This window comes from Coturnix japonica, chromosome 3 (assembly GCF_054131305.1).
Source record: "Coturnix japonica strain WE chromosome 3, WE-NBRP24, whole genome shotgun sequence".
Lineage (NCBI taxonomy): Eukaryota > Metazoa > Chordata > Aves > Galliformes > Phasianidae > Coturnix > Coturnix japonica.
The window spans coordinates 42,574,371-42,601,690 of NC_140665.1; the positions used below are offsets into that span (position 1 = coordinate 42,574,371).

Here is a 27,320-nt window from a genome sequence, read left to right on the forward strand (position 1 = left end):
GTTTCCCTGAGACTCGATCACAATAATGTCTTATGAATGCCTTGCAGATTGTTTAATGAGTTATTTTTCTCCCTCTCAGACTGTTAATAATAAATTATAAATATAAGGAATATACAAACTGCTGGAAATAGTTCCACTAATATGATCTCAGCTGCAAAATTCACATTCTCTTGCCTCTTGCTACTTCTGAACAAATGCTTTATCACTTTCATTTGCTTGTTCATTCAGGATTTGGGGGTTGAAGTGTCCCCCACACTTCTATATATATAGGAAGTCCACAGGGCTCTGAAGGCTGTGGGTATCAGGGCAGGTCAGCCTCATAATTGATGAGGTGTCAGTGGAAACCAGCTAGCTCTGTGTGGACAGATTTTACCTTCCAGACTTCTGTTTGTTAAAGCAGAGACAGAAAAGGCAGAGAAGTTTCTGTGACAGCTGAGGAGGGACAGTCATATTTCAAGGCTGTAGTATAGAACTAGGACTTGGCTATCTACCACATTTACCTGCCACGGGCTTTACATGAGGTCTAGTGTGAGTTACATCCATCTCAGATTTTTCTGTCTCAAGGATTTGTGCCCAACCAAGCAAATTACATGAGGAACCTGGGCAGGTAACAGAGAAGGGAGTAGAGTGATTCTTCCCATTTGTCTTAGACATTTTTCCTAATCCGGGGTGAGCTGCCTTTAAAGCTGACCGTATCTTCCAGCTGACAAGGGAGGAAAGCCAGCCTAATTACTCACACTGAGTGCTTGTGCATTCATACATATTCTACAAGCAAGACTTGCAATAAAATCTATGTCCTGGGGTCTCCTCTGCCTAAACCTTGGCACTGAGGCACACCAAAGCTTCACTGCACAAGTGAAGAAAGTGTGAGATGGGCAGGTCAGCACTTTTGGCATTGCTCATTAGGCTGACTCACAGCTGGGCTACTAAGCCAGGTAAATGAGGATTACTCACTGCTCTCTCTGTCCAGCTGATCAGAGCTCAGCTCTCTCCAAAGGCAAGCCACAACTTCGCAAGCTAAAGGAGAGCAACACCTGCAGCTGGGCTTAGATGTCTGTTTGGACACGGCTGGATACCACAGTGCAGGACTCTGACATACCACGCACTGCAGGAGGGCCAGGAGTGACATACTGGCTTTTCTGTTCCAGACATAGATATCTTTGTACCTTTGAAATACAGGGTGTGGATTCCTCACAGGTTGACACCCAGCTGTCAGAAATGGCACACGCTGACTGACATCTGAATGGCAGAGGCTGAGAAAAGACTCTTCCGTCCCACCCATATGTTACAAAGCGGGCACCCTTTCCCTGCTTCCATATAGAATGTTTTAGCCTCCACTCACCTCCCCAAGTCCCTGTCTACATGAAACTGTCATTTTAAAAAGCACTGCTTTGGGCTGTTGCTCCAGAAATCAGAAACCTCTGTAGGTCAGTCTTCAATAACCTTGTACATAACTGTGTGGTCACTATTGTCCTTGCGCTACACTGAGCTGCTGGCACTCACTACAAATTCTGTTTTAAAAATACGTACTCGTGACTATGCTTTCACCATGCTGACTTACTGAAATAGCTCCCGTATGGCAAACACTCCTCCATGATCGCTCCTCTCTCTCAACGCGTTTCTTGTGCAGCAGCTGCTCCTTTGGTTGTCAGACCCTCACAGCATATCACCCACCTCTCCTACGTCTGGCAGGGAGCTCGGAAACATTTGCATATTTCCACACAATGGTATAATTGTTATTTTTAGGGAACAAGTAGAGAAAGGAGATTTCTGCCAAAAATGTGTGACACAGTTCTTAAAAAGAAATCATGTGTCAGGCGTTAATTCAGCCTGTAGTTATCATCACAGAATCACAGAATGGCCCAGCTTGGAAAGAACCACAAGGATCATGATTCTCCAGCCCCCTGCCACAGGCAAGGCCACCAACCTCCACATTTAATACTAGATCAGGCTGCCCAGGGGATTAGGAAGAAGGATAAGATATCCCTAGAAGTAATATTGCTGTAGCGACTGGCTGGAAGAACTCTGGGCCTGTTTGCAGCAAATCACAACAAAACTCCTGGTGGTTGGAACTGTAGCTTATTTATAAGGGTGGCTTATAACATTAGTGGGAGAGGGAAAGGGCAGGAAGGCATATCTGATTAGAAATTGTATTTAATCTACAGATAAACAGGTGATAAAATGCTGTTTTTCAAGTCCTAAGAATAACACCAAACACAGTGGATCTGTGTTCAGGCCACCAAAAGAGAAACGCTGTGAAGTAAGCAGGTGGGGTTGATTTCAGTGTGAGGAGGAAGCCTCCCTCTCAAGCTATCCACTTTCTTTTCAAAAAGGCTCTTGCAGCAGGCAGGGATCAAGTAATTACTGCGCCTCTGTTCACAAGATATCTCAGAATAGTAACAGACCACACACCCAGGAGATGATTAAAGGAAGTCAGGGGTCAGGAACACAGAAAGGCTTGTGATACAGAAGAGGAGATTTGCATGGCCATTAATATTTCATGACTTAGCAGCCATGCGGTTCAGAACAACTATCTGCACGATAAACGAGAATTGTCTGCCGCCAGGTTGCATATTTCAGGACATACCTGAGTCATAAAGGTAATATTTATGCGCCTTTACCCGTGAACAGAAAGCAGCTGCCTCTTGATTCTTGCACCTTTCCGAGGCAACCTGGAAGCCCTGGCTGAGCAGGGTTGGCGTGAGGCTCTGCTTTGTGCTACACCTCTCTGCAGGGTGAGCTTCAGCTCAAAGCCAAAGCATATGTAGGATTTTTCTGACTGCAGGCATACCGGATCTGAAAAAAAAATAATAAAAGAGATTCTGCACTGTTGGTAAGTCTCTTCAGCCATTATTCCAACTCATGAAACTAAAGTGCTATTTATATGCAAGCACATAGGTAGCAGTTCAGGAGCAGACCTTGTGTTTGCTGCCCATTATAGAAACATCAAATCTGCTAATTAAATCTGTAAAAAAAAAAAAAAAGAAACCGTAAATGACTACCTTTTCCCCAGTGAAAAGAGCAAGATGTGTCGGGTATTGAACAGAAGCATTTTATCCTAGGATTTTAGCAATTCTTGTTCGTGGGATTTAATTCTAAGTGAGCTGAGACAGCAGTGGCAGCAAGGCAGGTCCTTTCCTCCCACAAAATCAAACAAAGCTTGGAATTTTCCCTGTCTGCACATGCTTGCATGTGGCTGGAATACACAAGGGGAACATGTGGTAGGGCTGACTCACCTGCACAACCAGACTCTCCTGTTGCCGCCAACCACTGATGCAACTTCTTCCCTACCTTTGAGAATGGGGTTCTCCCTTTCCAGAGCTGCTGTCAGTGAGGAGACTTGATGCAGATGGAACACTGAGAGCACAAAAGACCTTGCCTGGGGTCCAATGGGATCTCTCAAAAGAAGAAAGCATGTCAGCATTGCTTATCAGAGCTCTGCTGTTCTGAATCTCATAGTGGGGTGGTGGGTGGGAGTGTAGAGAAATGTGAGAGAAAATGAAGAGTTGTAGGAAGGACCAAAAGAAAAAAGCAAAGCACTAGAAATGTGCCCAGAATTCTACTGATAAGTCCTTTTCCAGAGCACATGAAGCCAAAATGACTCCAACTGTGCCTGCCCTGATAGCCCAGTCTGCACACATTGCAGATTACTCAGATAAGGACCTCAGCGACATCACCTGAAGGATTCTTGGACCATGGTGCAAAGTCTAGCTCACAGGGATTTGTGGCAGAAAACTGTAAGGGGAGGAGGGATGACAAGGGAGACAGAGCTCTGAGACAGAGTTATTTACTACTTCACTCACTCCTAAAAAGTCACAAGTTTAACTATTTCAGTCCTTGGTTTCTCATTCATTTTCCTTGCCAGAGAGGAAACAATTTATTTCAAGGTTATTTCATAGAGGGAACTCAGAAGACAAATCTAGAGTCAGTGAAAGTTGTACTTCATCTGTATAATTTATGATTATCACTGTGATGTATGTGACAGCCAACATAACACAGATGTTTACTCCAACAAGATAAAAGCTTAAGAAAGACTTGACTGAGGAACTAAATTCCCACTTCTCACCTTCCCTTACTTGCAGAAGCTGGCCAAGAGAACGCTTGGTTGCCAGCCGAATTATCTTGAGCACAACTAAGAATAAATCAGCCAATGCTGGCCTTTGTTGAGACAAGTGGTATGACTGATTTGGTGTTCCCGATTTTGCTTTATACCTATCTGCTAACAGCAGCTCTTATTTTAGAAATCCAAAGTCCTGCCTTTCACAAGGAATATTTATCTTTTTCCCTCAAAAGTAAGCAAAAGGCTCGCTGCAAAATTGGCATCCCAAGTGCAGCTGCTCACAGCTACCAGCCTGAGGCTACAGGAGTTGTTGTTCTTGCAGCAAAGTTAATTATTTTACAGCATTTCAGTTTCAAAAATCATATGGTAACCTGAGAACTGAAGAGACAGAACCTCAGGTGATTGCAGAAGAGCTCTGGTGTTTTTTATGCCAACTTTTTTTCCCAAACACGGTCAAGGATGAGTGATGTTAACAAAGTGAAATGCAGTGTCCAGAACACAGATAGGGATTAAAAAAAACTCACCCAAATTTAAGCTCAAATCTGAAATGCAAATGATGTATGTCACAAGTATCCTCTCCTGCACCCAGTAACTCTTGCATAGCTTTGCTAGGCAATAATGCAGAACGCCGTCTTGCTGCATCTTTTCCACATCCTTGAACTCACCGTGTATTATAATGAGACTGCATTTGTAAAGGGCATCATGTACTGACTCATCACTGCATTGTAGGGATAACTGGTTAGTCAGAAGCTCAAAGTGGTACAGTCTGAGCCCTCAAACATGAGAGAATATCTGTGTGCTTGGCTCTAGCTTACTGTGAACACCAGAGAGGCCTTGGGAGCAGTCATGCCATTTCCTGAAAAGCAGCTGAAAACTGAATTAATCTTGGTATTGTGCTGTCTGATGATACTAACAGTCCAACAAGTTAAACGGGATGTGTTAGATAGTCCTGCACTACAATCATGCACATCTCCTGCATCGTACTGTGAAATTCTACCTCTCACCACTAAGGCTGCAACACAATCCAGCTATGCCTGTTTTGCTGCCGCTCACAGGCACCAGCCATATCCCTGCTGTTGTGGTCCTCCAAAGGAGACAATGCAGTGCTGGTCCCTGTAGCTACCTTGGTTTCTCCTCTGCCGTGCTGAGAGTAAACGTGGGTGTGGATCAGTCCATGCAGAGCTGCAGCACAGAGGCAGCGATGAGCCCCAACCAGGCCAAAGCCAGGGACAGCCATCTCCAGTGCTGCTGATACCCACCGAGGTAATTTGGTCTGAAAATAGGACTCAGATGGTTGAGAAGTTGTGCAGTCTTTTTGTTTTCCGGGCTTGATTAAGTAAGAAGTCAAAGCTATTTTGTTTTGCTTATGTGCTTTATTTTCAAGTACATTCAATAAGACCCTCATACACTGTGATGATACAAGAGAACACTCAGCTCTGTTCTGTCTGAGCACTTCACGCTCTCATACAGTTATCCACATCTGGTGCTGCTACAATGCTCCTGTTAACCTCACTGGTTAACCTCACTGGATGGGGGCCTGAAGTACAAGGGTTCAGAACATGAGCAACAAAGGCACTTGAGTGAAACAGCACCGAGCTTCTTTATGGAGAGCTAGGGAGGGGAATTCAGAAGTGGCTCTGCAGGGCCTACACAGGCTGCACAGGTGGAGCAGGCAGAGGGAGATGCCCAACCAGCTGAGCCACTGGGACCAGCACATCCCCTGTGCACTCGAGCAAGAATGCTGTCTGTGCACCAGCCATTTTCTTTTCCTTGTCACTAAACACGGCCAAAAGAAGGTAAAGTGATGGTGCTTTAATTTGTGGAATCACATAAAAGGACTTTGCTACTGAAAACCTAGGTAATCACACTCTCCCCTTGTCACTGAGACATTCTTCTTCTATGTGGATGGAGCCATGTAGATTTAAACAGGTTTCCTCTGTAGTCTCACATTTTGCAAATTCTGATATAGACCTAAAATGTTGCTTGCAGTCCTTCTATCCCAGGCATGAACAGTACCAACTGGGCATCCTAACGAAGGGAAACTTCTGAGTATGAAATGTAAGACAGCACAGTGCAGGGGGGGGGGGCAGGGCAGAACATCAGAGGAAAATGATGTGAAATTCAAATTAGGCTGAAAAAGGGAAAGATTTCCAAAAGACAAATTAACAAGTTTGATTAAGATAAAAGGGAGATATGGCAAATCAGCTCTTCAAGGACTGAGATAATTTCAATTTTCTTCACTTAATATTCGAACCTACAGTCTCTGATGAACTTCTTGTTAACATAGCACAGGCTTCTTGAGAACGCTGCTCTTGTTTATGTTTGTTTCCTCCTCCTGACTCATACAAAGTCCAAACTGCTTTTACTCATCTGCTCAGGACTGAATTCAAAGCTCTGACATGATTGTTTATCTTCTTTCAATCCTCAAAGAAGTCCGCTTCCTGTTTTCTCTCAGAAACAAAGCTGAATCCCACAGAAGATCTGCTTCATTCACTGCCTTTCAGGGAAAGAATCAAAATGATCTCATCACTAAGGTTATGCGGGAGAAGTCATCCAAGAGCATGCAAGTAATGGCCTTGCGGCCTCGTTTGCTTTGCAGAACTGGATCTGCTTTCTATGAAATGATTCAGAGATGCACTAGAATAGTATGCATGTGAAGGTCTTCAGATGGCACCTGTGTTAAAAACAGGACATAGTCTGAAAGGTGCACACAACTAAGAAGATGTTATTACCTTGTGCATTTCCAGTGCATACCCTACAGTGAGACTCCAAAACAGTGTTCCAAGTATCTTCACTCTTGCTTGCTGAACCTGCCTTTTCACTATAATAACTTCAGTTTCAAAAAGTACTCCTTCAAAACACAGCCTTACAAGTTGGGGTCTGATTTGTCTGTCATGATTTTTTTTTAAAGAAAAAAGCTTTTGGTACAAAATAGGGGGATTTCAGGATTATGTGTTTTGTAATTTAAAAGACTACGAAAGCAAACCAGAAGTAGCACCCAGACAATTGCTTGCTTTGTGACTGACCTATTGCAAAAGGAGCTGGGACCTTCTTAGTTTCAGACAGTAAAATTGCGGCAGCTCTCAGTGTACTAAAAATCAAAGAATTCATTCTGGAAAGGTCCCAGTAACCAAAGCCATTTCTCTCCTCAACCTCTTGGCTGCAAATAGATGAAATCTAGATTTTTGACCTCATTTCCTCATTTCATTTAGGAAATTTTGGTTTAATTTACTGAAGAGCTGCTGAATGTTGATGTGTGATGTGATGTTGAGAGGTGTGACATAATCTTGTGCTTTTTCTTAAACCGCAGCTCTGGGTTTACTACTCAAAGGAGTCAACCTTGCTTGCTGCTGCTGATAAAAATACTCTGAAGATGCCATGACAGAAATTCAAAAAAGGCAGCTATGCTATACTATCTTATAACAAATAGTTTAAAATGTTTAAGTTGGGAAGTTACTGGTTTATCATGGTTGATAATTGTCAGTAGAGATCAACTCAATATGAATGGGCTGCCAGTTTCCTATTGTTTGACTATGAACTCAATATATTACTTTCATTGGTAGATTTGAATAGCAGAGTGAAAGGAATCATTTCAATCACTGCATTTTGTCCTCATCGGTAATCAAAGTCTCACTATTTAGATAAAGACAGTGGTTACATTTGTATTTCCTCAAGGGAATTACAGCAATCACCTTAAAAATATTGAGAAGAAATATAGCAGTGAGACCACCAGCCACAAGCGTACCAAAACACTTAGGAAGAAAACAGTGGTAGGTTAATAATCAGCTCTGCCAGTAGAAGTATTCCAGTCAACAACTTCCACATCTAACATAGATTTGTAGACCTAAGGAAAACAATCACAAGTGCAAACGTGATCACAGATAGGCACTGACTGAATTCTCATGGTGAAGGAGACATGGAAGATCATCATAATTCTTGTTTTCTGTGGGTGGGTAAAGAATGAGTTTGCACAGTGCGTATATGCCAGGTAGTCAAAGATGACAGAACAGAAAGTGAGGGTGGGCCCACACATCAGCAAGCCAGGGCTGCAGCACACAAAATGGGGTTTACATCCAGAGTAACAGCAAAGACCTTGAGGGCTGCTTTACTTCATTAAGTGACACACACACACACACCAAACAAGATCTTTACAGCTTTACTGCAATTAAGCACCAAGATTAAAGCTAGTTCAGAAATGACTACATGCCACTAGTGCGTTGAGACTCATGATGGAAGAAGTCTTCAAATGCTAATTACAGTAGATTTTTCATCCTTTCTAGAACAGTGTAGCTAACCATTAGCCTCCTCTGCCCTATTCTGTCAGACTCCTACAGATGTTGCATTTGGCTTTACCTACTCTCTGCTTATTTCTGAAGCACGGATTTTTATTTAAACTATGAGGTAGGAGGACTTAATCACTTCAGTAAATAAATTATCAAAAATTCATGGAATGTTTTGGGTTGGAAGGGACCTTTGAGATATAATTCCAATCCCAGCTGCTATAGGCAGGGACACCTGAAAGCCCCATCCGGGCTGGCCTTGAACATCTCCAAGGAGGGGGCATCCACAACCTCTCTGGGCAGCCTATTCCACTGTCTCACCACCCTCACAATGAGTAACTTCTTCCTAATATCTGGTCTAAATCTACCCTCTTAAAGTTTAAAAACATTTCCCTTCATCCTATTGCTACCTCCCATTATGAAAAATCCCTCCCCAGCTTTTCTGTAGGCCCCTTTCAGGTACTCAAAGGCTGCTATAAGGTCTGCCCAGAGACCCAGGCTAGAGTCTCTACTTGTCTCATGGGGCAGGTGCCCCAGCTCTCTGATCATCTTCATGGGCCCTCCTCTGGACCTGCTCCAGCAGCTCCATGTCCTTCTTGTGTTGAGGACCCCAAAACTGGACACAGTAGTCCAGACGGGATCTCATGAGAGCAGTGTAGAGGGACAGAATCACCTCCCTTGACCTACCGGTCATCCTTTTCTTGATGCAATCCAGGATACAGTTGGCCTTCTGGGCTGCAAGGTGCACACTGCCAGCTCATGTTGAATCTTTCACCAACCAGCACTCCCCAATCCATCTTCTCAGGGCTGTTCACAAGACATTCTCTGCTCATCCTCTATTTGTGCCCTGAACTGGGTGCAGGACCTTGCTCTCGGCCTTGTTGACCTTCATGAGGTTGGCACAGTCCACCTCTCAAGCCTGTACTGGTCTCTCTGGATAGCATCCCTTTCCTCTAAGTGTGTTGACTGCACCACTCAGCTTTGTGTTGTCTGCAAACTTGCTGAGGGTGCACTCCATCCCACTGTCCACATTGCCTACGAAGATGTTAAATAGCACCAGTCCCAGCTCACCAATCTCTGAGAAATGTTGCTTATCACTGGTCTCCACACTGAAATGTTGACCAGACCACAGCTCTCCAAGTGCGACCATCCAGCCAATTCCTTATCCAGAGAATGGTCCATCCATCAATTCCATTTCGTTTCCTCCAATTTGGCAATTGGTATGTCATGCAGGACAGTTAAATAACGAAGAGGTATTATTGCATACATCTCAGTGAAGGTTTTAAAACAATTTCTTCTCCGAAATACGTTTCTCACTAGATTATTTACACTAGCTAGGGTGGCAGCGACCAGAATAAACCAAAACAGTCGGCTTCAGTACTAAGTACTTCTCTTCCATTTTTGCACCAACATTTGTGACAGCTGTGCCTAAAGAATTATGATAACATCATCATCACTTGGTCCTCTCCAACATATTATGAAATCGGTGCATCTGCAAATCTATAATCAAAATGCCTATTTCACGTTTATGATAAGTAACGCATACTACTCTCATTTAGAGTTATACAGATAACGTGGCATAGCCAATAAGCTGTCCTTGAGTATCCTGGAAAATTTAATGAAAATTTAAGTCTCTTCAGCATGTGACAACTTTCATAACAGTGCTAAAAGCATTAATGAAAATTGAAGTGTGAAAAATGTACATTCTTTATTCTGCTGTTTAGATACAGAATAAAATTGAACTTTTTCAGAAAATAAAACTATAGCTACAGCTTTGAGAGCTGTCAATTTGCTTTTGAGGATAAAGTACATGCACTTTTTCCAGTTATTTTATTGCACATAATGTACAGTCATAATTGGTGTTTTATTTACATGTGTTTTGGCAATGTCCATGCCCCCTCCCTCCCTCCCCCAAATACATTATTTTGCACAAACAAAACCTTAAATGTTTCACACAAACTGCCATAATACAAGTAGAAGCGTTTTATGTATGTATGTATACTATTTAAAATTAATTCTTCTAATGAGATTCAGATCTCAGCTAAATCTTTGCCTTGGGAGTCAGGTTCCTCCCTGTTAGTCAAGTTATCAGACGGACATCCCAGCTGCAAGGAATTAACAATGCAAGTCACCGCCTGCTGTGCCTCCCACCCACTCCTATGCAGAACCAAACCACCTGCAATTAGTGCGCAGGCACATAGAAGGAAGAGCACTGTACTTTTGTTAACCAGTTTGATTCAACATTGATTACCATGTGTTAATGTTACTGCTTGTGTTATTCCAACGGTAGTTCATTAATAGTGTTTTAGGAAAATATATCAAATGTTTTAAAACGAGTTCCAATAACAATTATGTACTTTCTCCATAGGAATGTCTTATTCAGATTTCATTCTGTACAATGTGCTAGTTACAATGACTGCTACACTGTTATCCAAATATGAATATATGAAACTGAACATTATTTGTAAGCATGCTTCTCCCAAGTCAAAACGATGTCTTAATGGACAGCAAAACGCTTTGATGCTTCCCTGCATTTTCAGGTCAGAAAACTTTTTAGTGGTCCCCCTCAAAGAGTCCATCTGGAAATAAACCATTACGTGCAGATTTTTTACATACTTTTTTAGAGGTCTGTTCAAATAAATATCAATATCGTCAGCATATTTATTTCATTTAAAGTATCTGAAAGATATCCCTGAAGACTCTACAAAATATTTTATACATCGCTAACAGAAAAAAAAAAAAATCAGAGAAGTAAAATTTGTTATAATTTGGTACAACATTTCACTTAAGAAATCAATAGCACTGCTCAGATTTTATTTTAAAAGGCTTTGCGGTGTTTTTGCTGATATTCTGAGCTATTTACAAGGAAAAAAAATAATAAAAATCTGTTTCTCCTAAAATTAATCCACGTTACTGGACAGACCAGCAACTCTATCCATGACTTGAATGTAAGATCTTCCAAATGAGAAGAGAATTTAACCATGGAAGAAAACAAAGAACAACGAAGCTTCAGTGATGCTGCAGTACTGCAGGCATCCTGCCTCAAATTCAGGTCTAAAAATAGCCTGTTTCTTTCCAATAAGCAGTCAAAGCATAAAATAAAGTGTTCAGGCAGGCACTTACGGAAACTGAGAAATGCACCTGATGGTCAAAAGCCACTATTGTAAAATTAGGATTTTTAAGGGCTTCCATTGTTTTGCTTTCTTTCTGATTGAAAATACTACAGAATTTAGGGGCAACTCTCAGGAGTTACAAGAATGAGATGAAAATGCACTGTGGACCAAGTATGACAGTAGTTCACATCTCATAAAAAATAGAAAACATTACAAACGTTGCCAAAAAAAAGAAAAGAAAAAAAAAAAAGAACAAAATAAATAGATAGTTTTTGGGACAGAAGTATTTTTCAGTAGATAACATTAATCATTTATCATGTCTGAGCAGTGTCACTTACACTGGAGAGTGCTGCGCAGAATTTAAATACGCGCCTCTGATGAAATATTCAAAGAACATAAATCAGTGACTCTGTAATGACACCCCGTGCCATCACTTCATCTGATTTTCCTCACCTTATTTGTTGAAAATGCCCTTTTCTTTGTTGTTGTTTCGCCATCTACACGTGACTGACTTTTAGGATAGCAATAGATCTCTGATCTGTTAAAATTGCTGTACGAGTGAAACTGTTCTAAACGTATTGACAGAAGTCTAACTCTACTTATGCGTTTCTGTGGAACAAACTAAAAGTTACACATCTTCATAAAAAAGACACCTTCATCATAGCTCATCTATTTTTCTTCCATAAAACAAAGATGCATTCAAATTTAATTATTGCCAATCCTGAAAGAAATAGTAAAAATTTTATATCGCATGGACTTCAAGATGTGTAACTTGAAACATCATAAATGTTCCAAAATCTCCTTATCTGAATTTTTACTGTATACGTGAAAATAAATGGCGTTTTTCACCGAGGCTGTCGATATCTGAAAAGTGACCGACATCAACAGTCTCCCTTGACATTAGCTATAATGACTGTCTCCTTATGACTGCAAATCTAGGCAGACTACTCATGCCATGGAAAGGAGCCTCAGACAAAAGAAGCGTCAAGAGAAATGTTTCCGTAAAAGCCATCTGCATGGAGGTACAACCAAAGCAGCATTTTCACCGTTTCAATTCCCTGCATTCATGTTGCTACAGTCATCCGCAGGGATAAAGATTACAGAGAGGCAGACCTGGAATTTGAAATGGCTGTTGCTTGGAAATTTAGAGAAAGGTGTGTTTTTATACTTTCTGCAGTCATTAGGAAATGATACGTTCTGACCTTTGGCTTACAGAAATTGTACTCCCCTGAGCTAGGCAATACTGATAGACTATAGCAGAAGTACAAAATATCACATAAAAATAGCTCGGTGTGAAGAAAATAAGGCACTTTTGGCAAGGGAATAAAAGAAGATTTTGTATTTCAATGTACTGCTAATCCTATCTAGATGCATTTTGTGCTTGGAAATGTCCCATAATGCAACAGGTGCCCAAGCCAACAAATCACAAATTGCAAGAAGATGAACTGCAACCTCTGAATGGTTCAACAAAGAATCAAACTGGTTTCTGTACACCATCATGATTTACCAATACATTGGCATCTTTGCTCTTTTGCTGTGAGCCGACAGTAATTAATTTAGAGAAAGAAAAAGAAAGTGTGGAATTAGTAATGCAGATGCTGAAAGGCAAGTGGCAAGACTCTACAAGAAGAATGCCTCAAATAAAATGAAATAAAATGAAATGAAATAAAATAAAATAAAATAAAATAAAATAAAATAAAATAAAATAAAATAAAATAAAATAAAATAAAATAAAAGCTACTTTGTTCCCTTATCTACTGGCACCTATTCCCCAAGGTAAAAGGCCAGAACGACCAAAGCCAACTTAATAGTAGTGTGCAGAATGTCAGCCGACAAACAACATAAAAACAAGTCACGTTGTGTTATCTGTGGTCACGTTCTTCAGGGTTAGTCCAGTAACTCAAGACTTTACATTCTTCCGTCTTTATTTGTTTACTTTAATTAAACATGTAATGGTTAATAAACAGACATAGTCCAGAGTTAGTAGGTTGGTATTATAACATTTATTAAAATAATGCTATGGGTTAATAGAAACAGCAAAGAACCAAAGAATTAAAATGCAAGCTATGTAAAAACCCAACTAAAACCCAAATATGTCTAATGTATTCATCCAGTAGCTAACTAAAAGCCCAAGAAAGACAACACTCCCAATATAATAAAGTACTGCAAAACAATTGGCAATTTCTCTGTTATCAAAATTGTGGGTTTTGCATTTTGTATCCTTTTTTTTTTTTTCTCAATCAGGAAAAAAATTCTTTTTGAATGTTATATAACATACATATAAAACAAGATAGAAAAATACATTATAAACTTGTAACAATGGCTGTAAATACATTATCTTACATGTTTCTCATAGGCAATAGGTTGGTTATGGTACATACATAGCATGAAACTACTAAGATAATAAAGAACAGACAAATACATGTCATCTGTACGGTTACATACAAGCGACACTCCCATCTACCCACTCTAAAAAAAAAAAAATTACATAATACTGTCAGAAAGAAGTCTTAAAACTACTTATTTTAATAAAGAAAAAGTCATTAAAGAATGATAATACTGAGAACGAAGGCATTCGGAGATTTCAAAAGTCATGCTTTTTTTTTTTTTCCTTTTTTTTTTTTTCCTAAGTTGATCCAAAATTTTGTCAACTAAGTTTTCAGAAGATTTGTTCATAGCAAACATTACTTTCACATGTCACACATCTGTTGCGCGTACTTCCCCTCCCTCCCAATAAAAGACCTTTGATAAACATCCAAAACGTCCAGGTTTTTATCATAGTTGAGATGAAACTGGATCAAATACTGGTATTGTTTTAGCAAATCTCTCTTCAAATGTTCGAGTGTCGCAAGTTTATTCAACCAACCAACCAACCAACAAAAAAAATCAAAATGGCACAGTATATACTGTAAGTATAATCAACAACTGTATGTGTAACAGGAAGACAAAGCCGGTGGTACAATAAACAAAAAGCTAGCTGAATACAAAAGGATGAATGTCTATTGCATAGTAAATAAACTGATAATTATTTCCAGGTGAGACAAGATGTTAGATGAGGTCACCATGCAGGTGCTTAAAATGTAAGCCCTCTTAGCTTACTATTGACCTTTCATTTGGAAGCTGTGAAGATTTGCAGGAGGAGAGTAAGTTGACAAGAAGGGGAGTAAAGTTATCACCTGATATTTGCCAAGCTTAGTACTGAGCTCCACACAAAGTAATACTTAATGTTTTTAAGATTCAAATACTGTGCGTTCAACAGCTTCAACTCCTGTGATCGCCCAGCTACATCAATCTCATGTGGAAGTAAGGTTAAAACTACAGCATAGCTGGGTTTCAAACAGCTAACTGACGTCCCCCTCCTGCGCATCTTGTGAAAGAAAGCCAGTAGGCAGATGTAACATTAATCAAAGGAGAGCTGAAAAATAAATAACTTGCATACTGCTTGACACTGCAGAAACTGCTCACAAAAACGGGGGACATGCTCAGACCATAAAACTGAGGACTAGCTAAGCACTTTCGTTATCCACAGAACGCCAGTTTTCTGGATGACTCTGAAGTCTACTATGTCTGATGCACATTTATTCCAACCTAAGTCAAGAAAACTTGTCTCCATCCCTGAACAAAAATGAAACACTTCCGTCTCTACCAACATATCTCAGCTAATAGTCTAATTTAGAACGAGACACTGTATCACAGAACCTTTGGTTTACGTTGCACAAGTACTGTATTAGCTCTGATTCGAAAAGCAGAGTTGTGGAAGTAACTAAGGACTGATTCGACAGAAACCTAGCAAACGTTTTTCGTAATGCGATTATGGCAAAGTCACGTCACACTAATATGGCAAAAATCAGGTAATTAATACGGTCAACTCATCATTTGTCTTTCCTCACAGCTTCTTTTCACATACTGGGCGACTGAGTGGCATGCAGTAACTTGTCTGAGGGAGAAGATGATTATACAAGACATTTGACTAAATGACCATGAAGAAAATAAGGCACTTCCTTTTCTTTAGACTTATTCCAATACTTAAAAAATAAAAAAGAAAGACTAAAAGGCTCTTTTGGTCTTTTGTTTCTTGACAACCACCAGAAAAAATCATTTAATGAAATAAAGGGTTTCTTTGTTCTTTTTTTCTTTTTTCTTTTTTATAACACTTGAAAGTATAAAATGCTACATTTCCAAAAATATATATTTTTTTTCTGCACCAGCACCCTTGTATAGTAAAAGTATCTACTTTTTTGTTCATTTTGTTTCAATGCACTACACTTTATCTACAATTTCGTTACATGTATACAGCAAATAGGCAAGCATGGCTTTTACATCCTTAATGAATTTTTGTTGTTTTTTTTTTTCTATACAGGGAGGTTTAAAAAAAATATTTGAACAGTTTGCCCAGTAATGTGACACATAATGCATGTACCTTGTTCTCGTGTAATCTTCCGAGGAGGATTAAAATATGGTTAAAATAATTTAAACTCAGATTTAGCTTTCATAGTGTTGCTGTTTTGTTCACTGCATTGACAACTTTTCTGAAAATTCACTGTATTTCATGGCACTCCTTTTTAAATTTTTTTATTATTTTTTATTATTTTTTTTTAAAACATCCAATTTGGCAGGCAATAGAAAAAAGGCTGCGACTTCCGCCCTTTGAGGGCACTGGTAGTGGACTAAACAGCATGTCAAATTTTGAATACTTTTTGGAATCCCTTCACCAATGACATCCCTGACCAAAGGTTCATGCATGATGCATCATCACACAGTACATTCAGAGAGAGCTTTGACTTCTTTTTTTGAGAAGAAAAATATTCCTAGAAGTCTCTCACAGTAACTGCCTCTGTCATCGGTAGTTAAGGGACATCTGTCTCCATCTCGTGCGAGGCCTCCTTACCGTTCGCTTGGGGCGGGACGCTAGAGGATGATCAGTGCGGAGGGATGAATTGGACCTTATTGCTTTACTACTATTCAGTGCAGGTTCTAGAACCACTTTCACCCAGACAGGAGAACACAAAAAAGCGGAGTTGGAGGACAACAATTTCTTTGTCTGTTTTGTTAGATGGTAAGACGAACGGACAAGTGCCCCAGCTCGCTGCACTGAAGACAGGCAAGCAAAGGCGATTACCAGTTAACTGATCAGCAGGCAGGCATGGTCAGGTCATCATTGGGTGAAGAGTTCAGAGGTCAGAAGGTCATAGGTTAGTTGCCGGTGGCGGCTGGGTGGTTAGGACCAAAAATAAAAAAAAAAATAAAAAAAAAAAAAAAGAAAGAAAAGATAGAGAAGAGATTAGTTCCAGCTAGTGACGGCTTAATGACAACATGAAAACTAATCACAACTAATAAAAAAAACAAGCATGTTTAATTCTCACATACTGATCGACACCATCTACAGAATGCAATAAAATCATGACAGCCCTCCATCATGATTTGGACACGGGAAGGAGAAGCCCGCTCCCACAAAACCAGTTAACAGGAGAAATAGAGATAAAATACAACTAACGACTAATGGTTAGTAGCAGTCGATGAAGGAAATCGGAAAACAAAAACAATGAACAGTTTTGGAACTCAGTCGGAAGAATTTGGAAACAACAGTCAGTGCACGGCATCAGTATCTGACTGCTATTAAGCATTAGTACCTCTCCAGGTGCAAGCATTAAGCAACTATTAATGATGGATGTGATTATTAATAACTGGTTGTTAAAAGAAATGGATCTGAGGAATTCTGAACTTACAGAAACAATTTGGTTCAAAAAACTAGGGGCCAAACAATGTTTTTTTGTTCAATAAATTTTTTATTGCCTTTCATTTATTCTATTTACAAACAACATGGAATTTCTTGGCCTCATGATACAAAGCAGTACTAAACTGTAGTCTAGCAACGTAGGCATCATCGTGGGAACCAGGAAAACGCTAAGGCTGCTACTTTAGCCAGCATCTTCCCGTTCCAAATACTATTTTACACATATAGGACACTTATAAAATGCACTTGCATGTAAACACTGTAAAAGTCCTGCCATTTTAAATTCTATACTTAAAAAGCTCTAAGTACATCAAAAAATAGAGAAAATATCTAATTGATACTAATAAGGCATTTTAAAACTACAAACAGCTCTCTTTATTCATTTTCAAAGCTAATACTCTGCAAATACAATAAAATCTGACATTTCATATACATTCCTGCTTTATATTTTTATATTTTAAAAGAAGCCACCTGTAAATACTATTTTCTTTTGCAAAAAACAAACAAAAAAAAAAAAAGGAAAAAAAGGAAAAAATAGGAAAACAAAACCCAAAAACACAAACAAATTACAGTAAAACATAAAAAAATTCTCAAGTGGAAAGTTATCGTTCCCAATGTTCTTGAGCTGTTCCTTCTTTAATCATTCTCTCACATCCTCCTTCACCAAACTTGGTCCACTTAACAGTAGTATGGTTTCTTTTTTTTTTTATATATTTTTTTTATTTTTTAAGACTCGTTCAACAGCTTAATCATAGCTAATAAATTCTGAGGTTGATAAAAGTTTTTGTACTGTTGCCACGTTGACTAAGGCAGAGGAGATGAAAGTGAGAAAGGTATTCAGTGCAAAGTCAGATTTGTGCCATTTCATTAAAATGAAGTCCAGTAGGTGTGATATTCACAGATAGCATCGATTTAGCAATCACTCTCGTGGGCTGATTCACCTTCACGTAACAAAGATGGCCTATCATTTAGGATACAGTTCATAAACACTAAGAGCAAAATGACTACTGTAACATAAATGAGACCACGTGCTCCCTGATTTATTTATTTTTTTCAGAATCGTGCTAACTGGGATTTGTTTAAATTAAAACGGCTGTGTCAAAAGTAAGCAAAAATAAAAATAAATATTTATGTGGCACAATCTCACCACTTTACAGGTATACTAGAAACGCAGACTCTTAAAGCATTTTGATGCTGATTACAATTTTGATTAAACGGTATTAAAATTTATATATAAATTATGTGACAGTTGTTGGTTTGGATATAACATTCAAGAATATTCAGAGCATTATTATCTCTCGTGGAGTTTATAACCAAAGCAAGCTACCTTTTAAAAATACCAGTACACCTGTGATACATCCTCTGCCACGTCTCTGGCCTTCTACAGTACACACAGGTTTGTCAACTGTGCAACACCATTTACAGTTTATTACAATTAAAACAGTCAGTCTCTCCGTTATATGCATCAAATTCAATTGTGTATTATTTATAAACTGGGGTTTTATTCTTAGTTAAAACAGGCTATATTTCTCAACCCTTCACCAATTCTAAATGCTTAGTTGTAAATAATAAAAAAATCCAAAAAAACCCAACCATTTACACATTCCGGGATTCTTGCTTTAAATGCAGTGCTTATCTCTAAAAAAAAGAAAAAAAACCTATGCAAAGAGTAAAAACCTACTTAAAAAGTGAATGCAGTAGTACTACCAAGTCATCTGAAAATTGATTTAGAATTTAAAAACCAACAACAAAAAACAACAACAACAACAACCCTTAGACCCAGTGAATGTAAATACCTTTTCAGCAATGTTTAACTATGTAAAAAAAAACATTTCTGCATTGAAAAAAAAAATATGTTTCGGTTTGCTGACATTGTTTTTCATGGCTATAGCTACAGAAGCATATCAGTGATTCAACAACTCAATAGATGAATACGATACATATATTAGTATTTTAACTCCGCAACATAATTTTAACACGTTCAAGAATCTGCTTCATTTTTTACCAATGCTTTTCAACAGTTTTGCAGAAGGCTTTAAAACTGTCGGGGATAATCTAAGATTCTGGATTTGGAATAAAATGTAATAAAATTGTAAAGTTCATTTTATGTGATATTCTTAGGATGACACTGGTATTGCTTAGATGAGACTAAAAAAAATGTTCATCTGAAATATCAGCATGGTTTTCATGCAGACAGATAGAGGTATACATGACCTATTCCACAGGAGATAAGCCACCTGAATTTATTTATTTTAAATACAACTGACTTCAAATATGGTTAGAGAAGAACACTGTATTATCAGAAAATGGCTCTATTTTAAAAGAAAGTAGAATGAAACTAATCATTATTTTTTATTTTTTTTTCAGTGACTTTTCAGTGGCAACCCCAGACAAAACACCTTGGCCCTTCACCAAATATTTAAAATACATGTTGACTAAATGCTATGATGATAAAAGCAAATAAAAATATTGGCATGCTTCTCCTACTCTGTACCACATCAGTGTGTTTACTAGTTGTTTCAGGCAAATATCCAACTAAACAAGTAGTCTTATGGAAACCTGAAGCTATCCTTGCAGATCAAAAACAATCTTAAGCAAAAACTGATCTTTGTAACATCAGGTTAAGCTTTTAAAGATAACCAAATCCTAACATCTATTGCACTTGACAGAACATAGGTTATAATTTTATTTTTCACTTTGTCAAAATTTGCTATAACCTTATTCTGACTATGCCCCGGTGCCCACTGAAGAGCTTTCAATAAATAAGAAGAAACTTTCTGAAAAACCTAAGTAGTGTATTGTTATCAGCCTTACATCTTTCGTAAAGCATGTGTTCTTTCCATATGAAAGGAAAAAGTCTCACATAAACATAGCAAGTATCCAGAAGGGCTGCTTTTAATGTACTGACTGAAATCTGTATCGTTTCTTGTAGAAAATTTATAGGAGATTGCGGGAAATGAAGTGTAGTCAGCATTAGGAGATGTCAGATCTGTCACCGGAATTTGGCTTCTGAGTATTAAATATCACACAAGCCTGCAAAGCACTGGTTTTGATGAGAGCAGAATAATAATACTTGGAACATAAAGCTTTGTGTCCTCAAAGCCCTGTACAAACAAGAACCCCCACAACACCCCTGTGAGGTAGGGAAGTATTATTATCCTTATTTTACAGATGGGAAAACATTCACAGAGAGATTAAATGACTTGCCGAAACCCACACTGAGTCAGCAGCAGGGACAGGATAAGGATTCGGGAGTTCCTGTGCTCAGCCTACACTGTTTATTAGCCAATGTCAATAAACCGAAAATACTGATTTTCTCAATAAGCTTAAATACTTCATTCAGGGGTCCAAAGGCATTACGTTTGAGGAATGGGAGAAAAATGAAGATTTACTTTCCAGTCAAAGAGTTAAAAGAGAGATGCCCAAATATTGGATGTCATCTCACCAACAGAACTTCAAAAGTTGCTTCTCCTTCAGGTTACGCATTTTAGCAGCAAGAGGTAAAAACCAGGAAACAGAGTTTGGAAGAAAACCAAAACACCTTCCTTTCCCCCATCCTTATTAATTCAAACACAAACAACTTTTGAAGTATTTTCTTCACAGCCCTTACCTTTCTGAATTCAGTTAGGTATCTGAGAACATGCATCCTCCTCAAAATATACAGTACAGTGGCTCAAAAGTTTATTGGAAAAAATAATAAAAAAGGAATCTAAATCTTCAAATTTCTCCAGACAAAGACAGGAGGCATTTATTCCTTTACTTCTTTCTCATTAAGCAACCATCCATTCATTTTATTTTGCAACACCAATCTGATATTTCCACACCAATTAAAAGAACAAATTGGAGGAATGAGGGAGGGGAAAACACAAATTAATCATTGCAGCACTTAACTCATAGGGTTTCCTGATGCAGATGGATCTTTAAATAGTTTTTAAAAGGGAAATCTGTTATAGCTATTATATTAAATATATGACAAAGTGTATATATTTAATTGAGCTGGGAAAGGCAGGTTTACAAAACGTTTTTAAACCCACAAGTATCCCCTACGCTCTAAAATATTAACTATTCACATTTCTGTGAAAAAGTTAAGAATGGGTCAAAATATGGTTTTTGGTCAACCAGCTGTGGTGTTGCAAATCTCATGTACACTCAAAGCACTTCTTACAAACAAGAACTCCAGAACTAAACTAACCTCGGTCTGCGGTCACAATCCTTTGGTAAGGATGGACACGCATATCGTGCCTTCGAACTTTAGTAGCCACCGCACCTAGTTAAATTGCAATTACCAAGACAAAGTTAGAAAACATTCAAAGAAAACATTAACAGCAGGTTTATCAAAATGGATTTAAATGATCATTAACTACAAAAGTTCATTTTAAGAAAAGCAACAAGTTAAGGCACAGTAGTTTCAAATTTTAACCGTAAGAAGTTTATCTGTGCAGATTAATATTGCATTTACTTTAAACATCCTGGCCTTAACCTGTTTAATCCATTCATTTACAATCCCAAAATTACAGTATTTCATGAAATCTATTAGACCCAAGCACATTTAAGCTTTACTAGTCACATATTCACTGAAGTGCCTTACTTGCAGCAGGACTATTTTAAATAATGCCATCTTTTAATACTGACAATTATTTGCTAACTTTAAGTTCATTTCCAGTTCTACCACAAAAAAAAAAAAAAAAAAAAAGAAGTTTTAAAGCAATTCTTCAAGCCTACAGATTGGAATTTTAAACTTTAAGTCAATAAGTATGAACTGCAATGAATTAAGTGATTAGTAAAGCAAACACTATATAGAACACTTAGCAGTCAGTATACTACTATACACTCATAAATTACAGCTACTCTGTAATAATAGGGGCTAATCCAAATTAATAGCACTATTTTATTTTAAATCTATGTGCAAAAAAAGTGCAAGTAAGTCACTGACTGCTAGGCCAAGCTTTTCTCAAGGCTGCTGAAACTAAGCATTTGTTAAAATTCAGATCTGATGAAGGATCAGTTAAGACCGTTCTTGAATTCTTAGCCTTTCGTTGGGAAAGCCATACCTAAAGATAAAAGGAAGGGAATTCAAAGTTAGACACCAACTAAAATTGGATTCCAGCACCAATAACCCCAAAATACTCAAAGGGATTCATTCCCCTGTCGTTTTTCTCAGAGCTGTTTTAAGGTAACTTAAAGGTCCAGCAGAAAAATATGTAACATTACTCACGAGCATGAGTACATTATGAAGTAAAACTCAACCAAAACCTCATTTAATTATTATTATTAAATCAATGCAAATGCTCAGATAATAGAGCAGATGTCATATTACTCACTGATTCCATGCTATGCAAACAGGGGTGTGGTGATATTTTTTCTCTTCTTTCTCAAAATCAGACTATTTAGAGAGAACCATTTTAGGCTACACACTTGCACTCCCAGCTGTGCCTGGACGGCATCAACAGCCTTTTGGGAGTGACAGGATAAAAGTATGCAAAATCCTGTGAGAAATCAGTGAAAGTTCCCTGCATAATATTAACTTATTACTATTTCTTTACTTGGTATTAACTAAATTCGGGAGGGGAGATTACCCCTAACCAGCAACAGGATAGGCATTGTGACAGTGCCTGTAACTGCAACTCTACCCCAGGAGATATTGTAGGCGCCACAGTAAGGACTAATAGATCAGGGTGGTGGAGCTGGGGAGGGCATGCACTTGTTTAGAGGAAATAAATAAATGGTGACGTTATCATATAGTCACTGGATATTGGCTTTCAGATAGTAGAAAACAAGATGCCCAACGACAGACCTACTGAATAATTTCGCCCTATTGGAACTTCTGCTTAGTGCCTACTAATCCTGAAAGGGAAATCTTAAATACATCTTGTTTTTTACTGTGTAATGGGGAAATGCACACAGACAGATAACAACTATTCATCATTTAAGTGAAACACTGATTTTTTGCAATACTTTCAACAAAATATTGACTTTGAACCTTATTGTCCAGTGTTCATTAGAGAAGTTTAGAATCTGTGTAAATCAATAACTGCCATTGAACAAACTAAGATCAAAGTTCCATAAAATCAACATTATGCAGCGCCAAGGTCATATGCAATTCAGAACAAACTAATGAGGAAAGATTATTTATATTCTGCAGACAGAAGGGAACGAAGACACTATAGGAACTGCTCGCTCCACATTGACTAGCTAACCAAATTGTCAAGGCTGCTTTATCATTTTTGCCTTCACACAGCAAGTCAATGTTCTGAAATATTAGGAATGATGGACATTTCAAACAATGTATATAAAAAAAGCAATCAATAACGTTGCTAATTGTATTGTCCATTGCTCAAAACTTAGCTTCCTTTATACTTATCCACTGAAATTACTTTCTGCTTACAAAATGATTTACAGCTTCCTAACGCTGAGGAGAGATGGATCAAATGTGCTCTAAATTAAGAAAAAAAACCAAACAAACAAACTGAAAAACCATCTTCCGATTCTCTCCTGTTTGGCTACTAAAAAGACTGCAAAATTAAAAGTTTGTTTTTCCAATGATTACAGGAAAACAAATCTGGCGTTGATGGGAGAACAAACTACGTATGATATCAACGTCTATTTGTTTTTTTCTTGTCTATGTATCTGCCATCTCATGACACAGGAACCCTAAGATTTTGTTTTCAACAATCTTACAAATATGCTAAACACATATTACATACATATACATTTAAAAATGCAAAACATGTTAAAATGTTTGAATTATGCCATCCATCTTCCTAGGCAACTGTGATATATCTGAGGCAATAGTGTGTGTGTGTTTTGTTGCTGTTTTTTTCCCTTTAAGCCCCATGACTTCTGGATGCAAATATCACAAAAGTGTACGATGTATTCTGCAGTCATGCATGCAAAGAGTCTTACCTAATACACCACTAGGTTCAATGGGATACTCAAGGATTGATGTAGCTGGTGCCAGTGTGTAGGGGTACTCGTACGGGGTGTAAATTAAACCAGCTTCGGGTCCTGGTGGCACTATTGCAGCGGTGGGATGAGGAGTTCCGTTTGGCATGACAGCGGTTTGTATTTGTCTGATCAAAGGCATTATGGTAGGGCCAGCTGGCGTAGGAGTACGCAGGGCAGCTGGTGGGAGAACAGGCGCAGGCCCAGTAATGATCCTTGGAGCCTGGGCTGTTGCTGCAAGAGAAAAGGCAAGGGCTGCTACAGTAAGCAAAGAAATTCAGAGGAAAGTATGGAGATAGCAGTACAAAACGTGGAAAGAATGGGAAAAAAGGGGAAAAGTAGGAAAGAAGAAAAATAAAAGGAAATCATTAGTACATGCGCTGATCACACAGTGCCAAAGCACACCATTCAAATGCAAACAGCTTTCCATTTTCCAGTGTGATTAAGTATGAACATGCAAAATAAAAAAGCCATTGTAAAACAGTGAGGTAGATTTCTCAAACAGGTTACATAGCACAAAAGCTCCATTTAGACCACATTTCTCCATTTATGCTATAAAGACTGCATGAGACTGAGATGCATGCAGGAGATACAAGGAAAATACTTTCATAATCAAATACAGAGCACAAAATGTAGTGCAACTACAGAGTCCACAGATACTCAGTTATGCAGAGCTACCATATCAGAGTTCTACATTTTTGGATCTCTCATTCAAAGATCTCTTGGATCTCTTATTTGAAGTCTGCTGGCAGACAAAACAAACAACAACTGAATCACTAACACAGATCAGCTGGCTACAGTCAAACAAAACTCTTAGTTGTAAAAGCTTCTTCGCATGCCTGCTGATCTACACTGATTTGATTAACTTACAGGTGGTCTGAAAAAAACGTGTGGAAAGATTTTCAGATTTGAGATGGTGCAGTTTGTGGATTTATTGTTTTTGTTTTTTGTTTTTTTAAACAAAAATGCTCAATGCAGAAATTTAAAAAAACAAAACAAAACAAAAAACTAACTTTGAACATTTTCAGTTCCTTTCTTCAGCTGAAATACATCACCGTGGATTCTATATCTTAACTTTTCAGTAAAGTCATAATGCAAACAATGAAAGTATCTCATTATCAAAGACTGAACAGTAGCATGGAAATACCTAGTCAGAAAATGGAAAAAAAAACCAACAAAACCCACAAACATCATCCCACCTACACTTAAAACAGACCAGTGGGAACAGAGCAAAGAAATCACTCCAATTAATATAAAGGTTTCTATGCAAAAATTTGCACCAATTTAAACTAATCTAAAAGTTATTTTACTCATAAATTTGCAATAAACTGAGGTCTCTAATGGTTTTAAAACTGAGCTAGCTTTAGATATTATGGTATTAATTAGGAGGTGAAGACTTATCACCAGCACTGTGGTGTTAAAAGCCCTTGCTTACATAACCTTTCCAATCAAAATAATTACACCCGCGTAAGTGCTCTCAAATTGACCAAACTGCATTCCAACCTTTAAGCATATTCAACACTGAAATGGAGTTTGTGTGGAGAAACAAATTTGCAAATACCAGTAGGCCCCTAGTGAAAAAAACGACTTCACTGTGCCTACATTTGATATCAGTATCGTAGCTATGGCAAAAGTTTACTCTGGGAGAGCATCAGAAATTATGTTTTCAGAAGCAGAAATTAGATTTTAAACTAAAGAAAACACTTTATATCACGCATAATATACATATATATGCTGTCATTAGTTGGTGTATGTAATTAAAGTGTAAGCATGCACATACATGTGTTTACAAAAGCTTTCTCACACAAATCTAATGGAAGACATTGCAAAAATGGCTCATTACATCACTGATCCCTGTGAACTCAGGAGTGAAATCAGTTGAATTGCTGGAAAAAACGTAACATTGGGGGAACACATGCAAGGAAGATGAAAGGAAGGAATATAATACAGATAAATGTATTCACAGTATGCTGAACACATGTAATATTTTCAAACTCATTATTTGATAATAAAATGGAAAAGGTGTCCATTGTCCTTTATATGTATTAAGGAAAAAAAAAAAAAAAAAAAAAAAAAGACTAACATAGTAAAATCTGGAAAAAAGATTTCAACTCAAACTTTTTTTTTTTTTTTTTTTAAATGAGAAAGACAAAATAAAAATGAAAGAAATAGAAAGCAAACAGCAACAACAAAAAAACACCCCAAATCTGGCAAAACTTATCTCCGGGAGATGCCCTCCCATGGCCACCTATTGTTCTGGTTTGTTTGTTTATTTAACAGTGCCTTCCATTCTCCAGCCCAGTTGCTACAGCCCATTTTCCAGAAAGCAGGCTTAGGAATCAAACCCTACAAAAACACTACTGTTGCACTGACCCTCAAGATTATAACATGCTTACGTGATTTGATGTTGGCATCTCTGTAAGTGCCATTCAGAATTGCAAGCTCCATCAGCTGCATCTTTTTAAGGCTGTCTTCTCCTTCTGCCTGCATATGAAAAGATAGGAAGAAAGTTTAGGTTATTAATTCACTAGTTCATAAGATCTAAGGGCGTTAGAATAAAATACTGTCACATTTTAACCAAGGAAATGGTTATCCATTCTTCTAAAAACCAGCAAATTTTGACAACTTTTCATTAAAATTAAGTGCAAGTTGCCTATTACCTACCATTAACTAATATCGATATGTGTCTTAGAGAGTTTTGCAAGAGTCTCGTGCCAAGATTACAAAAAACAAAGCTATATTCAAAGTTATACTTGATAGAAACTATTTAAGATGGGATGAAGAATGGACACCACACATTTTTTCCACAACTTTATTTTAATGTGCACCTATGTAGGCAATACTGACTGACTGCTTCAGTAAAAAAGAATAAAAAAATAAAAAAATTACTTGAGCAACTTTCTAAACATCAACAACTGCTGTAAGAAGGAAGTCAGAACTTTGAAACATAGACATTCTCTGATGAGGATATATCCATTATTTATACAGTATACATTACTCCTAAACTTGGATTTGATATATCTCAAGTTATCTGCTCTTTATGGTATCATGCAATTTCCATATATATTATGTGGTATTTAGTAAAAGAACAACCAAAAAATACCAACCCTACAGAAAAACCACTCTCTTTTTCAGTTACTAACAAAAAAATGGTATAATTAATGCCATTGACTATTTGAAGACTAGACATT

General features: G+C 38.0%; 1 protein-coding gene across 17 annotated transcripts in view; it reads right to left on the reverse strand.

The window, feature by feature from the left end:
- Positions 1-13,437: 13,437 nt before the first annotated feature.
- The window catches only part of QKI (QKI, KH domain containing RNA binding), a 133,719-nt gene continuing 119,836 nt past the window's right edge, over positions 13,438-27,320 (reverse strand). For 5 of the 17 annotated variants that reach the window (XM_015858033.3, XM_015858031.3, XM_015858029.3 and 2 more), the window contains 4 exons: positions 26,526-26,613; positions 24,091-24,387; positions 21,380-21,454; positions 13,438-16,663 (listed from right to left, as the gene is read on the reverse strand). In XM_015858033.3, the coding sequence (XP_015713519.2) occupies positions 16,647-16,663; positions 21,380-21,454; positions 24,091-24,387; positions 26,526-26,613 (477 nt within the window). In that variant the 3' untranslated portion in view covers positions 13,438-16,646. Of the gene's footprint in view, positions 16,664-17,218; positions 22,239-24,090; positions 24,388-26,525; positions 26,614-27,320 lie in introns of those variants that run through there. The other 12 variants (XM_015858035.3, XM_015858032.3, XM_085541377.1 and 9 more) reach the window with 6 other exon arrangements.